The 16,591-nt window shown below is 42.0% G+C and overlaps 1 protein-coding gene across 2 annotated transcripts in view; it reads right to left on the bottom strand.

Moving 5' to 3' along the window:
• Positions 1–16,091, bottom strand: part of gys2 (glycogen synthase 2) — a 72,992-nt gene extending 56,901 nt beyond the window's left edge. For both annotated transcript variants that reach the window (XM_047389211.1, XM_047389212.1), the window contains exons 1-4: positions 15,855–16,091; positions 3,366–3,547; positions 2,030–2,221; positions 1,703–1,888 (exon numbers count right to left, since the gene is read on the bottom strand). In XM_047389211.1, the coding sequence (XP_047245167.1) occupies positions 1,703–1,888; positions 2,030–2,221; positions 3,366–3,547; positions 15,855–15,978 (684 nt within the window). In that variant the 5' untranslated portion in view covers positions 15,979–16,091. The remainder of the gene's footprint in view (positions 1–1,702; positions 1,889–2,029; positions 2,222–3,365; positions 3,548–15,854) is intronic.
• Positions 16,092–16,591: the final 500 nt, after the last annotated feature.

Here is a 16,591-nt window from a genome sequence, read left to right as displayed (position 1 = left end):
GTACCATTTATTTATTTAATACATCATTAGAAACAATAAATGTACCATTATATCATGAAATGGACTATTATGCAATTAAATGTGCCACTGTATAATTTTAAAGACGACATGACATAATTAGTGGTACACTTAATATTTAATGATGTATTAAATAAATTGTACATTTAATGGTACATTCAATTATTTTCTATTTCACAACATATTTATTTAATATCTTCTCTTGATGAAGCCTTTGTACGGAGTCCTCGAGGGGACAAGGGGGGATGTTTCCTCTTTTGCGTTCCCACGCAATAGTCTTTGCGTTATTTCGCAATACTTTGTGGGATAGTTTCCAAACCAGATAACTGCAAAAATGAAACAAACACTACACCCGTTTTGAGATTTATTTAGTTTTATTTTGAAATCAGCATAAAATAAAATTATCTTCAATCAGACTAAAAGACAGTTTTTATCCACAAGCTGTCAAACAAACTACTGAACAATAAAACTGCACGAAACCACATCTGTGACACTTTATTTCCTTATTACTGCTGCATAATGTGTACTTTTTTTTTGTACGCCATTAGTGTTTTTGTTTTTATCGTGATTTGAACGATTCTTCTTATCCTAAGCATTTAATCGCATTGTTTACTGCGTGTTAACCTGCATATGACAAATAAACCATATCAATGACATATCAGTGCTGTTTGTTTTATGAGCAGTTTGTCATCTGTGCTGCTGTTCCAAAATGCTGAACGTAAAAGTATTGCGTGGGGACGCAAAAGAAATACATTTCCCCATGTCCCCTCACGGGCTTCCGTACCTTACCTCTTAAATCTTTAGCGCACATGCAGCAATTTTGTTGGTCAGATGAGACTTGACACATGTTGGTACTTTTGGTTTGATGAATGAAGAGATGCAGGGCTGATTCAATCCAGAATCTGTTTTACAAGTGTCCCTCAATCACTGGTGAACTTGATTATGACTAAACACGTTTTACAAGCAGCGGACTGCGTGTTAAAACCGCTACATTCAACTCTCCTGAAGTTCGGTCATATTTGCGACTTTCCTGTCAGCTCTATGAGTTTAATAGATAAGTCCTTATTTCTGACTTTACGTTACAAATCCAATTTTACCACGTCCAGTTCTCCACCTGCGTTTGCTCCCTCCATCCTGAATGCAGGTGGAAAACATCGAGCAGAGGCACTGTTGGCTTGTGGGTCGTGTAGTTCGTTTGACTCGCATTATAGTATATGCTTCTTGGAAAAAAACTACACAATGGCGGCGACGATTCAAGTTTTTTTTTCTTAAAGTTAATAACAAAGTCTCAGTTTTACATTTCCAAAGACAATTGATCCTAGTTTATTATCCCTCCTATTGGTTAGCTCCCGCTCCCGTCTGCTCCCGTTCATTTTTTATCCTGTACCGTCCCAATTACATGATCTTTACTGATGCTGTCTCCCGTCCCGCGGGATTCCCGTGGGAATCCTGTGGCCCGTGGGACTCCCGAAAAAATGTCAGCCTCTAGCCCAGACCCACTGTTGTAACTGAGTACAACAAAAACACGGATGGGCTTTATTTGTGTAATGGTATGATCAGCTTTTTCCCAGTGTCATGCCACAGAGAAAGAGAATAGGTCATTCATAATGTCAAGTATGCCCTTGATCTGGCTGCTGTTTATTTATGTTGATCTTATCCCCCAGCACAGCCCCTGGCCTCTTACCTTGTCCAAGTTGTTGTAAAAGTCAACATTCCCAGCACAAAGATATCGACCAAGCAGGGTGGCATGGGTAGTGAAAACTGTTGCCATAGGAATGTTGCGGGAGCGAGAGAGAATAAGCCCAGGCCCCGCCTGCCACTCATGGAAGTGACTAATGACATTGGGTTTGTCTCCAAGGTGGTCTGTTAGCTAAAAAAAACACAAGATGAATGTTAGAGAATCACACCAATTTCGAAAGCATAGATTTAGAACACAACAAACAAACAGCAATCAGTTAGAATCCTTGGAACTGTAAGACTTCTCTGGTGAAGAATATCTGAACAGGCACACCTCTTTGAAGAACCAGGCGATCAAGGAGCCCAGTATGAGTGAGTCATTGGCCTCCCGGTCATGATATGGCAGTCCAATTTGGCAGGTATCCCACAAGTCCCCCTTCCATCTGTCCAGGTTCCATGCTGCTGAGCTGATGTCAAAAAGGATTACATAAGGGCTGCCCTCAATTAGCCAGCGGCCAAAATGAACCTGAAGCAGCAGACAGGAAGGTCCAGAGAGAAAGTACATACAGCCAAATTTTAAAGTTTTCTTATCATATGTTCATATGTTTTGATGTATGTTGTATTTAGTGCCTTAAGACTGGAAGACATTTTAGAAGCTCGGTTTTTCTACTTGTGTTCCTAACAAAGTCTTGGAATTATTAACACATCGTTATTAACACAGTCCTTATTAACACAATTTTTTAACAATTGTTCTAGAGAATGCAGGATTTTGTGCTTGCTTACGAACAAGCAGACTTCCTTGGGAACAGCAAGCTGAGAGTAGATGATATCAACCCTTCTAATCAATAACTAGTGTGTGGACACCATCTAGAGGATAGAATGCCTTGGTTATTGTTCTACAGATGAAACCAGATATTTTCACACTATAAAATAAAAAATAAAACTTTTTTTTCTCACTGTCATTAAATCAGACTAAATCTTCCCTATTTTACATTGATGTCTTTAAAGGTAAAAGGGGAAGGTTGCAATCCTGATGACTTACTACTTACTATTTGCTAAATGCCACAATAAGATTTTGTAGCCTTTTTCATTACTTACTTCCAATACTAGTTTAAAAACACTCAGAAAATGATGCGTTTTAGCAGTCTGGGAAAGAGATGATGATGATAATGAGGTCATGGCTTTGTAAGCTTCTGATCATTTACAACATGTGCTTTAAATGAAGGCATTTATCAGAATCAGAATCAGCTTTGTTGCCAGGTTTGTACAGACAAACAAGGAATTTGACTCTAGAATACTTTGCTTTCAATAATAAATAATATCTTTTTAAATGTATCTATCTATCTATCTATCTATCTATATAGCCTGGGTGTATATATACACAGCCTGGGGGAAGAAACTGTCTCTGTGGTGGCTGGTTTTAGCAGAGAGCGCTCTGTAGCTCCGGCCTGAAGGTAAAATATTTATTAAATAAATTGTAGTTCTTAAAATCGTTACTTATCTAAAACAGGAAAGGTTTGGTGAGATTTAATGTCAGACAGTGAAACAAAAGGTTGTATTTTTATTCATAGTATTTTAATATTTGGTCATCAGTGAATGTCTTTATGGCATTGGTGCCCTTGTTCTGTATATGTAAGCTTATGACCAGAACTGAAGAAACATACACATACCTGACATCCATTGTTGGTAAGAGCATCCATGGCCTTCTGGACCACAGAGTTGGGTGGTGCACAACCTTCTACTTGTGTCTTGAAGTTGTGTTCAAAGTACGGTCCCATCAGGTAATAGTTCTCCCCCCATTCGTCCACCGTGACCTTAGCCTTGGACTGGATGACAGTGTAAATTCCTCCAACTGTAAGTTCATACAGTGCGAAAAACAATCATAAAAAAGTAAAAGATATATTGCTACACACCATTTTCATCTGAATGTAAATACATCAGCCATTGATAACACTCTGACTTAATGAAACTCACAAACACTGAGAAAGTACTACTTCTGCTACTGCTCACTACTTGAGATTAAGAAGAATTCAATAATCACAAATCTCAAAAATGATAATAATAAAAATGTCACCCCACTAGGATCAAGCTCAGTCCTCGCTGCCTGGAAAATCTCAGAGAGCCATACGGCATTTGCCAGGAACCCACCATGCCGCAACATGGCCAATGTCCCCACTCATACGTCATCATACCAGCGGGGACAGCCCCACACCAGTCTTCCCCCATTTTTACCCACCAGATTCCCCAAAATTGTCCCCAAACCAACAGTCCCTACTGAGCTACTGCACATTACCAGCACTCCATCCTCATCTATGGTGTATGTGTTAAGGTGAAATATTGCCATGGATGCTGGTGTGTATGTCCAAAGTGCATTAAATGTGGTGCTGGAAACAGGGTATGGTGACCCCACTCCTTGATTACAGAAGACCCTCTCCCACCTCAGCCCCTAAGCCATATGTATCTCAAATGCATTACAATTTAGGTGCAAGGTGGGTCCAAGGTGGGATGCACTGCCAAGTACTCTCCTCATGCTAACAAGGTCCATCATTTCACACCCCAAGACCCTATCATTGTGTAGTCTAGCATTTGTTAGGCAGGAGGGGACAGAGGCTAAGGTGGGTGCATGAATCACCAGCCCCCCAGCAGCCTAAATTCTGTCCTCCCCACAACACAGAGCAGAGAACATGCCTAGTGATCCCCCAGAGTGTCCCTGAGACTGAAAGCAGCCTCCAGAGGTTGCCCCAGCAGGTGCACCAATGCCCTCAAACCTTCCCTAGGTGAGCACCCTAATACGGTGTTTGATGCATTAGGGAGTGACAAACTGACAAATCTCCCATGCCACCTCACCCCATGCCCCCACAACCCAGTTTACCAAGCCTAGCATGGCCGTAATGGTGGCAGCCAGGCCACCAGCCAGGCCGGGGACACCCAAGCAACACCATCCCACCCGTAGCATAGGTGGTACCCACACCCAGAGAAAATGCTGAATCTGAGCTGCATGAACCCGAGTCCACCCACACCGAGCAAGAGTGCATAGCAATCCATGTCCCAACCCTACCCCAGCTGCTGATGAGCCACACACATCGCCACCATGGACAGCACCCACATGCCCACTCTGCACAAGGACAACACCACCCCAGTGCCAACAACTCCATAACCCCCATCCCCGACATCCAGGCAGCAAGGTCTATATCCTGTGCGTAATGTAGCTAAATATTAAAGAACTAAACAATTCTCTTCATAGAAACATAAGCTGAAAAAAAGTTATAAATTATATTGAAATTTTGTTTATTTTTATTCTTATTATTAGGTATTGCCTTCTCTGCAATGCTTCGATCTGCAAGAAGCATGTGGGATGCATCTATTTCCATATCAACATTTGTGATGTCACGAGGCAGGGATGGTGATTGGCAGATTGGGATAGTGCTAACTAGACATGCTGAAAGGGCTTCATAAAGTCCCATCTAAAAGTCATGGAGTTAGTCATCAGGTAAATCTCCTATGCAGTTTGGACATGTGTTAGTTTGTGAACAATCCCACCTGAAAATCTATTGTCATGCATAGTTTGCTCTGTAAAGGGTTTCATATTGTACAGTACAGTTAAACACTGGTATTGTGGTTCACTTTAAAAGTGTTTATCCAAATATTACTCCAATAGCTAAAATTTGTGCTGATAGATAGATCAATGTGCCATTTACTGATAGGATGTGAGGTTGTTCTAAGGGTAACTTTGGGAGTTGAAATTTAAGAACGCTGGTTATTATTTAAGGAAATTCTAGATTTAGTTGTTAATGTTGAATTTAGACTGATGATTTTGGCTGATGATATCAGTGATATCATTGATTATCAGTGGTATATAATCCTACTGAAACATTAAATTATATGAAATCTTTCCCATCAAATGTATTTTAAGTGATTTGCTTATTTACTGTTCCATGCAGAAAAGCTAAGAGTCCTTTTATCAAAGGCTGAAAAATAGCTCGTTGAGCTGGTAAGAGACATGAAAAAAAAAAACACCAAGACTCACTGATCATTGTTCTCGGGGATTATAACAGCGCAAACCTCTCTAATTAAGTCTTTGTAGACTGCGGGCGAAACAGGTGGAAAAGAGGTGCAGACCTCCCTATTTAAATGAGGTAAATCCGCTTACTGGCTGTCACTATAGAAAGTGTTGGAGAGCAGAGCGGCTGTAAAAGAAAGATGAAGTTCGAAGCCATATAGAGTTGGAGGTAATAATAATAAGAAGAAATATAAATTGCATGTATATAAGTATCTCAAAGTTCTACAAAACAACAGTAAAACATTTAAAAACATGAAAATACTAAAAGCTACACTTAAACCATAAAATATTAGTTATAAAACCTAGAAAAGCAGACACCCTCTGTCAGACTTACATTGAAATACAGCTCTAAACAGCTGCATGTACCTCTGCCAACACATTCACACATTTGTACAGAGCCATAAAGGAACATTAAGGGAGAAAAAATCTCTTGCACACAGGACAGTATTTTTTATTATATATTTTTCCTGCAATGTCCCTTTGGCAACGTGATGATTTTCTGCTCTCTGGTGACTGTCAATGTTCAGTGTTGTTTGTTAAATAACATTGCACAACATTTTGCATGCAGAGAAGCACCTGTCTTTCAAAAGTGCTAAATATAGATGCAAAAACAGCACCTTCAATCTGTTTCAGGTTTGATAAATCACCTTGCGGTTGGTAAGGGATGACATTTGCATTTCCTCCTCCATAAATTTGCGCGTTTGGGTCATTATCTTATGTTTTGCATATTCTTGAAAGTAAACACACTAAAAGGATTGCGCCTGCTGTTCTGCAGATTTTACACAAGCAATTCAATTTGTACTTGGTGTGTAGTTCAGCTTTGCCCATGCAAAAGAGTTTGTGGGTGTTTTTTTACACGCATAACTCAAAGCAGATGTTACAGACCTGCTTTAACTGCACAGATATTGGTGATGTTAAAGCTGCAGCTTGTAAACAAGCTTGTTGAAACAGTGACATCATACAAAGGTTTTTGTGAGGAAATGTGTGTGTAGAAAGATGACCTTTGGGACATAAAACAAGAATAAACCATGGTTCACTTCTGAGGAAGCTGTCTTGGTCCAACAAAGGGGCTTTCCGCAGTGGGTGCTGGGCCCTGTATACAACACAATCTGGAAGAACCTGCACAATATCACTAACTACAGAAGCCCATCCACCCACGCTGTGATGACCCCATTCCTGGCTGTTGATCTTAACAGCTTCTTCTGCATGTTTGAAAGATAGCCATTCACACCTCCCACCCACACAAAAATACTAGCGGCAACCCCTACCAACAACTCTGTAGCTACTTCCCCTCTCCACTCTGACCTATGCCGGCACTAAAGATCTGAGAAAGATGCTCTTTTAGCATCAGAAGGCCACTAAAGTTCCACCACCTAATGTGTTTTTCCCCTCTGTCTGAAAGCCTGTGCTGACCAACTTGCCCCCATCTTCACTTGGGTCCACAGTCTTCACCCAGAAGTCTTTGAAGCTGTGTGAGGTTCCCTCCTGGTTCAAGCATTCCACCATCATCCCAGTTTGCTTTCCTGGCAACATGTAGGGAATTGATGCAGGACTACAGTTCATCCTGCACCATCTCAAATATCCAGGGACATATGCCAGGATTCTGTTTATAGACATCAGCTCAGCCTTCAACTCCATAAATTTATAGATTCGCCACCAGAGGCTTACCCAGCTCCCAGTGCCTGCCACCACCTGTCAGTGGATCACCCGCTTTATGACTGACCAACAGCATCAAGTGAGGCTGGGAGCATCTCCAGCACAGAAACCATCATCACTGGCACCCCCCAGGGATGTGTTCAATCCCCACTTCTCTTCTCTCTTTACACAGATGACTGCACCTCAGCAGACTCGTTGGTGAAACTCCTGAAGTTTGTGGATGACACCAATGTCATTGATCTGACCCAGGACGACGAGTCTGCATACAGACGGGAGGTGGTTCAGCTGGTCCACTGGTGGACTCAACTCGCTCAAGGCAGTGGAGAGTACACACTCCCTCCCCTAACTTTCTCATTATCCTTCAGTGTTTCGGTTTTCAGTTTTCTGTGTTTTTTATCACTTATTATTATCATTATTATTATCATTATTGTTATTATACTCTTGCCATACTTAGTTAATTTCTTTGTGTTCATCAGTGTCACTAAGCTTTTGCACATTGGTTCCTTCGGGTCAGTGCTACCGAGTGCTACTTGCAAAAACCATTAGCCACAGAGACAGTTTCTTCCCCCAGACTGTCTCTACGTACTCAACTATGAAACAATAGGCATGTTTGCAGTATATACACATATATATACTATATCATATCTATTATGCAGGCATGGGCTATGCCTGCTTATGCTGCTTTGTTAAACTATATCCATCCAAATATGTTTTAGAACATAATAAAATCAAATTAATTTCAGAAATGAAAAAAGTGTCATATCCACATAAATATGTGCAGATTGGTGTGTGTTTGTTGTAAGGTTTCACTTTCCACTCATATTATCTGCCATCACCAACCCAGAGAATAACCACTTACCACTCTTCCTTAGTGTTTAGACAGAGATTCGCTAGGGAACCTAGAAGACCCATTACTTCACTGGTCATTTTCAATAAACCTCTTAAACTTTCAAAGTGTGTCTGTAATTGTTGCCTGCACTGGGGTCTAAATTAAACATGAAAAAGATACTTTGTTCACCTCTGAAAAAAGTTAAAAAAAAAGAAATACGTACTAAATTGTGACTTTAAAACAGGGATACGCACCAAACCCAGATTTTTTTGTACCGTTAAACCACCATGTTAATATTAAATTTTCTTAACACTCCATAGTTACTTTTAGAGCACCACAGGGTTCATCGCATGGGCCAATTATATGCTTCCATTTGGTAAAATCATCAGACAGGATAAATTTGTGCTGACCATAGTCAGCTATATTTATCCATAAACTTTGATGAATCCAATAAATTATGTAGACTACAGGCATGTCTCGAAAATATTAAAGACTAAATAACTTTACATTTTCTCCTTTTAAATTCAGACAAGACAGAAGTTGTCATCCTTGGACCATAGCCAATGGAACAGAAACTGTTTAGTGAGTTACAGGATGGCATTAACTAGACGTCCAATGACAAAGTTAAGAACATTGGTGTTTTCTTTGACCAGGATATATCATTTAAATCCCATATTAGATAGGTTTTTAGGATTTCATTTTTTCACTTCTGGAATATTGCCTAAATTAGAAATATCCTATCCAGGGGCCTCATGTACGAAAGAGTGTGCAGCTTTCATACTAAAAGTGTGCGGTAGGGAAAAATTCTGAAGTACGTCCCCACAAAAACAATTCCGATGTACGAAACCGTGCGTAGACATGTCACCTCACATGTAGCCTTCATACATCCCACTCTGCGGTGAATTCTGCGCAGCTGCACATGGTGCTTCACCACCCAGTCCCTGCTCCTAAATACATATGCAAAGTAGTATAAATAACCGGAAGACACCCCCCATGTGTCCAATTAACAATGGCAATGGCGTTGTGACATTCAAAGATATGAATCCGGTTCCTTTCAGTGGAAAAACGCTAAGAGAGACTTTGTCTACACACCACGAGGGATATGTGTAGTTAATTAGAGCAAAACAACTACTTGAATGACATCAACGACTCAAACCTGACTCAAAATAAAACATTTGTCAGCTCGAACCCTTTTAGTTCTACCATGTCTGCATCAAGTCTAAACGATGCTGTCTAGCTGCTGCATGGAGCTCATTCAAAGCTCAATGCGATCATTGTAATGAGGTTAATATGCCTCCCATATTTCAATTAGGAAAACTGTCACCACACAAACTATGTGAAGAACTTTAAATTGTTAAAATCATACAAGACGTCACTTAAAAAAATAGAAAATTACTTAGAAGCCAGCTATCACGCACAAAGGTTTGTTCCCAACAGAGCTATTATATTTAGAATAATTATAATTACTATGATAGTATAAAGGAATCTTAAGTTGAAGAGGCCATCGTGCCATTATATTAGTGAAACACATTTGCGTATCACAAATAGGTTGCACATATAATGAATGAAAATGCTTTCTATTCACAAAAGCATGTTCATTTACAGATGGTGCCCTTATAGCAGTCATGGGTGCAGTCCACAGTTCTGATTACATTCAGAAATAGGCTCTTCGCTCCAAATGAGAGCCACGGTGTAGGGGATCTTTATATATCTGAGCCACATACGGATGAGGCTGTTCCATATGGCTGGCACGGCCCGGCTCAGGGATGACTGTTAAAAACCTGACCTGTCAGTCAGCTCCCTCTGAAAAGCTCCAGTTGAAAGGACCACAGCATAGTGAGACTTTGAACTGGCATTGGTGTCGCACAGTTCCTCCTAGTTTCCCTCTGTAACACCGAGGCCAGCTCCATGCAGAGCTGCAAGATGATTGTCCCGGGCAATCTAAACTGGCTGATAAGCCATGCATCATCATGTACCAGCAGGTCAGTAGGATCTCAGTCTGTGCCAAAGCTGTCATTATTCCACAATTACACGCTACTTTACGCAGCTACATATGCACGTGTGGTTGTCTCCAGCTTTTCCTACTTAGGAATCATCAAACCTGACTTGTTTAGAATTAATCTGATGATTCGACATTTATTGTGTCAGCGGGTGCTGTGTGGAAAACACATGAATAAAAAGAGAGGAAAACTCTTTATTGTTCTGTTTTAGGGAGATCTGACTGCCAATTCAGCAAACATGTTTGGATGCGGAGACATAGCCTTGCAATGGTGGGGCAGGGATGTTAACAACTCTACAGAGACCGAGTATATCAGAACTTTACCATGTATAGGGCAACTTTTCATCATATATGTCAGCGCCTCTTCTCTCAACTCCACAGGCAGAAGACTTGATGTAATCCAGAGTATCGGACTGCAGCAGGGACAGATGATCACATTCTCGGTAACCTCGATAGCATTTTAAAGTCCTCTGTTTGAACGGCTACATTTATATACTTACAGTGCCTTGCGAAAGTACTCAGCCCCCTTGAACTGGTCAACCTCTTGCCACATTTCAGGCTTCAAACATAAAGATATAAAATTCAAATTTTTTATGAAGAATCAACAACAAGTGGAACACAATCGTGAAGTGGAATGAAATTTATTGGATGTGTCAAACTTTTTTAACAAATAAAAAACTGAAAGGTGGGGCGTGCAATATTATTCTGCCCCTTTACTTTCAGTGCAGCAAACTCACTCCAGAAGTTCAGTGAGGATCTCTGAATGATCCAATATTGTCCCAAATGACTGATGATGATAAATAGAGGCAGGCTGAGGCATGAACCAGATGCAGAAAACAGAGTCACAAACCAGGATCCAAACAGTCCGACAAGAGGCAGGCAGGAAGGCAAAATCCGTGAGGCAAGGAAAGGTCAAAGAACGAGATCAGGCAGGAAGGAACGCTGGATAACTACTCACAAAATGTTTTCGAAAATCTGGCACCATCTGCCTGTCAGAGGGCTGTATATAACTGCAGTCAGGCCTTTGTCCCCACTCCTGAAGGCCTCTTCCTTATCCAGTCTTAACCTTCACAGCCAAACTCAGAAGGTTAAGACTGGATAAGGAAGAGGCCTTCAGGAGTGGGGACAAAGACGTATACAGAGAGGCGAAGTACAAGTTTGGCAAGGCTGTGAAAGAGGCCAAACGACTGTACTCTGAGAAGCTCCAAAACCAGTTCTCAGTCAACGACTCTGCGTCTGTCTGGAAAGGGCTCAGGCAGATCACCAACAACAAGCCGAAAGCCCCCCACTCCATCAACGACCGACGCCTCGCCAACGACCTGAACGAGTTCTACTGCCGCTTTGAAAGACAAAGGGACAGTCCTGCAACCATCCCCCATGACACACCCCAACAGCTGCAGCCACAATCCACCACCCCCACCTCCCCAACCTCAAGAGGGGCCTTGGCTCCTCCAACCTCCACCCTGAAGTTCCCCCCACCAGCCCCCTACCCACGCCGAGGACGGCTCTTTCCATCCAGGAGAGGGACATCAACAAACTCTTCAGGAGACAGAACCCCCGAAAGCTGCTGGACCGGATTCTGTCTCACCAGCCAGCCTGAAGCACTGCGCTGATCAGCTGTCTCCAGTCTTCACAGACATTTTTAACACCTCACTGGAGACATGTCAGCCTGCTTCAAGTCCTCCACCATTGTCCCTGTTCCCAAGAAGCCAAGGACCACAGGACTTAATGACTTCAGACCTGTCGCCCTGACCTCTGTGGTGATGAAGTCCTTTGAGCGCCTTGTGCTCTCACACCTAAAAGACATCACCAACCCCCTCCTGGACCCCCTGCAGTTTGCCTACAGAGCCAATAGGTCTGTAGATGATGCAGTCAACTTAGCCCTTCACTTCATCTTCCAGTACCTGAACTCCACAGGAACCTACGCCAGGATCCTGTTTGTGGATTTCAGCTCTGCCTTCAACACCATCGTCCCAGCTCTGCTCCAGGAGAAGCTCTCCCAGCTGAGTGTGCCCGACTCCACCTGCAGGTGGATCACTGACTTCCTGTCTGACAGGAAGCAGCGCGTGAGGCTGGGGAAGCACGTCTCTGACTCCCTGACCATCAGCACCGGTTCCCCCCAAGGCTGTGTTCTCTCTCCTCTGCTCTTCTCCCTGTACACCAACAGCTGCACCTCCAGTCACCAGTCTGTCAAGCTTCTGAAGTTTGCGGACGACACCACCCTGATCGGACTCATCTCTGATGGTGACGAGTCCGCGTACAGATGGGAGGTGGACCATCTGTTGGACTGGTGCAGCCAGAACAACCTTGAGCTCAACGCTCTAAAGACAGTGGAGATGGTTATGGACTTCAGGCAGAACCCAGCCCCACCTGCCCCCATCACCCTCTGTGACTCCACAATTGACACTGTGGAATCTTTCCGCTTCCTGGGAACCATCATCTCCCGGGACCTCAAGTGGGAGCGAAACATCAGCTCCCTCATCAAGAAAGCCCAGCAGAGGATGTTCTTCCTGCGGCAGCTGAAGAAATTCAACCTGCCAAAGACTATGATGGTGCACTTCTACACAGCCATCATTGAGTCCATCCTCACCTCCTCCATCACCATCTGGTACGCCGCTGCTACAGCCAAGGATAAGGGCAGGCTGCAGCGTGTCATTCGGTCTGCTGAGAAGGTGATTGGCTGCAGTCTACTGTCGCTCGAGGAACTTTACACCTCCAGGACCCTGAAGCAGGCAGGGAAGATTCTGGCTGATCCCTCCCACCCCGGTCACAGACTCTTTGAGACTCTCCCCTCTGGCAGGAGGCTGCGGTCCATCCGGACCAAAACCTCATGCCACAAGAACAGCTTTTTCCCATCTGCCACCAGCCTTGTTAACAAAGCCCAGAAACCACCCTGACACTCTCCCTTTCCCCCACACCCCCCCTGTTTTGCTGACAGGGCACTTGTAACTTGCAACTCCATGCGTTACATTAACGCTCAGCTTGAACTCCTGCTTTACTTGCACTGCCATACTTGCACAATGATCACCTGCACTGTTGTACTGCTCTCGCACCCAATACTGCTCTATATTTACTCTCACTCACTTAGAACTGTGCACATATATTTATATTATATTGTAGATATGTTTATACTGTTTAATTTATATTGTATTGCACCGACTACACCAAAACAAATTCCTTGTATGTCCAAAAACGTACTTGGCAATAAAGCTTTTCTGATTCTGATTCTTATTCTGATTCTGATCTACAGGTGTGTGGCATGAGGTTGATTGCGCTCCAGCGCAGGAGCAGACAGGTGAAGCCAATGAGTTGATTGCATGAGAGCAGAGCACGAAGACGGGCCAGAATCGTAACATAAACATAAGCTAACATATATAGTAACTCTAGAAGGAACTAAATCTAAGGACATGGAAACAACTAAAGTAAACCAGCACACAAATACTAAACGAGAAACTAAAACTAAATTAAACCAAATAGAGGAAATAACCATAAGGAACAAAACAAAAGAGAACTAAACTAAATAACAGACTTGGGGAAGAAAATAGATCTAAAGTAAACACACAAGTACAAGGATCTAAGCAAATATTAACTAGACAAAAGTAAACTACTAATCAAAGGAACAGGGAAAACCTCTAATGGCAAAGCAAACAAAAGCAAAGACCAAAATGGCAGATCTTGACAATTTTACAGAAACATCTTTTTTTTTTTAAAGCCCATTAACACGTTGATGGCAGCTGATTCTGGAGAAAACATTGTATTGGTTTTATTAGACTTATTATCTGATTTTGACACTGGGGATCACACGGTTCTGATAAACAGACAGAGAGATTTTTTTGGTTTCTCTGGTATGGTTTTATATGGTTCCAGACTTCCCTCTCAGAGAGGTATTTCACAGATTTTATAAATTAGTTTTTTTTCTGACAGTTATTTTAGCTTGTATTGTGTCTCAATGATCTGTTTTGGGCCCTATTGTTTATTTACTACATATTTTCCTTTATGTCAGATCATGAAGCTTTAGAATAATGCATCTTATCATTTGCATACAAATGATTTGCATACGAATGATATTCAACTGGGGCTGCACGGTGGTGCAGTTGGTAGCACTGTTGCCTTGCAGCAAGAAGGTCCTGGGTTCAATTCCCGACCGGGGGTCTTTCTGCATGGAGTTTGCATGTTCTCCCCGTGCATGCGTGGGTTTTCACCGGGTACTCCGGCTTCCTCCCACAGTCCAAAGACATGCCTGTTAGGTTAATTGGTCTCTCTAAATTGCCCTTAGGTGTATGAATGAATGAGTGTGTGCTTGGTTGTTTGTGTGTTGCCCTGCGATGGACTGGCGACCTGTCCAGGGTGTACCCTGCCTCTTGCCCATAGACTGCTGGAGATAGGCACCAGCTCCCCCACGACCCACTATGGAATAAGCGGTAGAAAATGACTGACTGACTGATATTCAACTGTATAAATTGATCTTAGCCACTGTTTGACAGAAATCAAACAATGGCTTCAGAACAACTATCTACACAAACACTAAATACATTCTTCAATAGGTTCAGTTCAGGAACAAGCTCAGCATCCTTCTCTCATGCTCACAGCCAAACAGATATCCCACCCTCCTTTGACACAGCTTTCCTGTCACACCTCAAATGTTTTATCTTCCACCTCAGCCATGGACCCTTCTGCTTCTACATGTTTGCATTCAACCAAATCAGAAGATGCTGATTTCACTCTGTACACCTCAGACTTCCAGTACCAGATAGACTCCTGACAGTCTTTTAATCATCAACTTGGTCCTTGTCAAACACCCTCTGATCCTTAACCCTTGACCATTTTGTCTGCTTCTAATGCCTGATTGTAGTGAAAAGAGCAAAAAAGAAATTCATTTGAACATTTTAGGTTGATTCTAATATGAGTCAAGAGGGTCATAGTGTGACTGGATTTCCTTCTATTGAATACAATTACTGAAACTTAAGCTTAGTAATTAGCAGTAATTACATCTGCTAACTGTAACAATTATATTTCTAAGACCCACATTTCTAAATAAAAGCTATTGTACTAACTGGTATCTACAATTTCCACCAAAACTGTTTGGCTTTGAGAATATTCACATTGTTCTTGGTAGGTTTTGTTTTGTTTGATGTTGTGTTTAATTTCTGGAAGTCACAATCCACATTGAATCAGTTCTTTTACATGAGATAAGGAGGAGACAGGGCAATGCATAGACAGGGACCCCATCTCTGCCACTTATCTACAGCTTAATGTTTAACTCCACAGAGAGAGTAGATACTGTGCTCCCTGGAGCAATATTTACTCTATGAGGAGCAAAGATTCAGTTTATACAAACAATTCCACACAGGCAGAAGAACTCCTACAGAGCCAAAAGCTTGGCTTACAGTTCATATGTATTGTAAAAACGTTTTCCTCTGCCAAACCACTGTGATTTTACTTTTATTCTACATTTTGAACAGAAAAATACATGAAGGAGGTACATAATCAACAGGGAAACAGTACCAATTTCATCTGGATTATGGCTTCAATTTAAGAAAACTTGTTTTAAAGTAAAAGACCTTAACTCTTTACTTGTGATAAAGCAGTGACAGCTGAGTTGTAGTGCGCCTGACCTTTGTTGGTGACCTCCCAGGCCACTTCGAAAAGCAGCAGGTCTTCCACGGGCAGCTCATCGTCCTCCCAGGCTGGCAACAGCCCACTCAGGGATGTCATGGACAAGGAACGTGATAATGGCATATTTGTGGTGCTTGAATTGCAATAGAAACAAATGGGCAATAGCCAGTCTTCGGTAGTTTTTAGAGAAAAGCTTGAAAACAGCAGGGTGCACAGGTGTAAGTCCTAAGCTCAGTAGGAACAGTACTGACAAAAGGCAGAATGGTAGGAGTTACAGGGAGTCATAAGGAGAAAAAGCTTCCACCCCGCCTACTGAGCCTGACCTGATGCCAGCAGGCGGTGACGTTTACCTCAAATATTCACTCATGTAGACATCAGGGGAAAAAGATTTGGATATATAGATGATAAAGTGATGGAGGAAAGCAGGACTGGTCGCAGGACATTAAATTACAAACCCATATAATAAACAGTGTGCAATGTGTGTGTAGAGGATTTTGTTTTCTAGGGATGTTATAAGCAAAACGTTTCATTGCAAAGTACTACAAACATAGTGAAATGATGTTTTCAGATTTTATGTGACAAATCATTGTCAAGTAGAGTATGATTTTTAATTAAATGAAATAAATCATATGTGGTTTTCTTTTTTTAAATAAAAATCTAAAACATCTTGCCAAAAGTATTTGTCTGCCTATTTGTACATGTACATAAACTTTGATGACATCCTATTATTAATATA

This window comes from Girardinichthys multiradiatus, chromosome 17, assembly GCF_021462225.1.
Source record: "Girardinichthys multiradiatus isolate DD_20200921_A chromosome 17, DD_fGirMul_XY1, whole genome shotgun sequence".
Classification (NCBI taxonomy): domain Eukaryota; kingdom Metazoa; phylum Chordata; class Actinopteri; order Cyprinodontiformes; family Goodeidae; genus Girardinichthys; species Girardinichthys multiradiatus.
The sequence above is the reverse complement of the archived record's forward strand: the minus strand, read 5'-3'. Positions and strand labels throughout refer to the sequence as shown.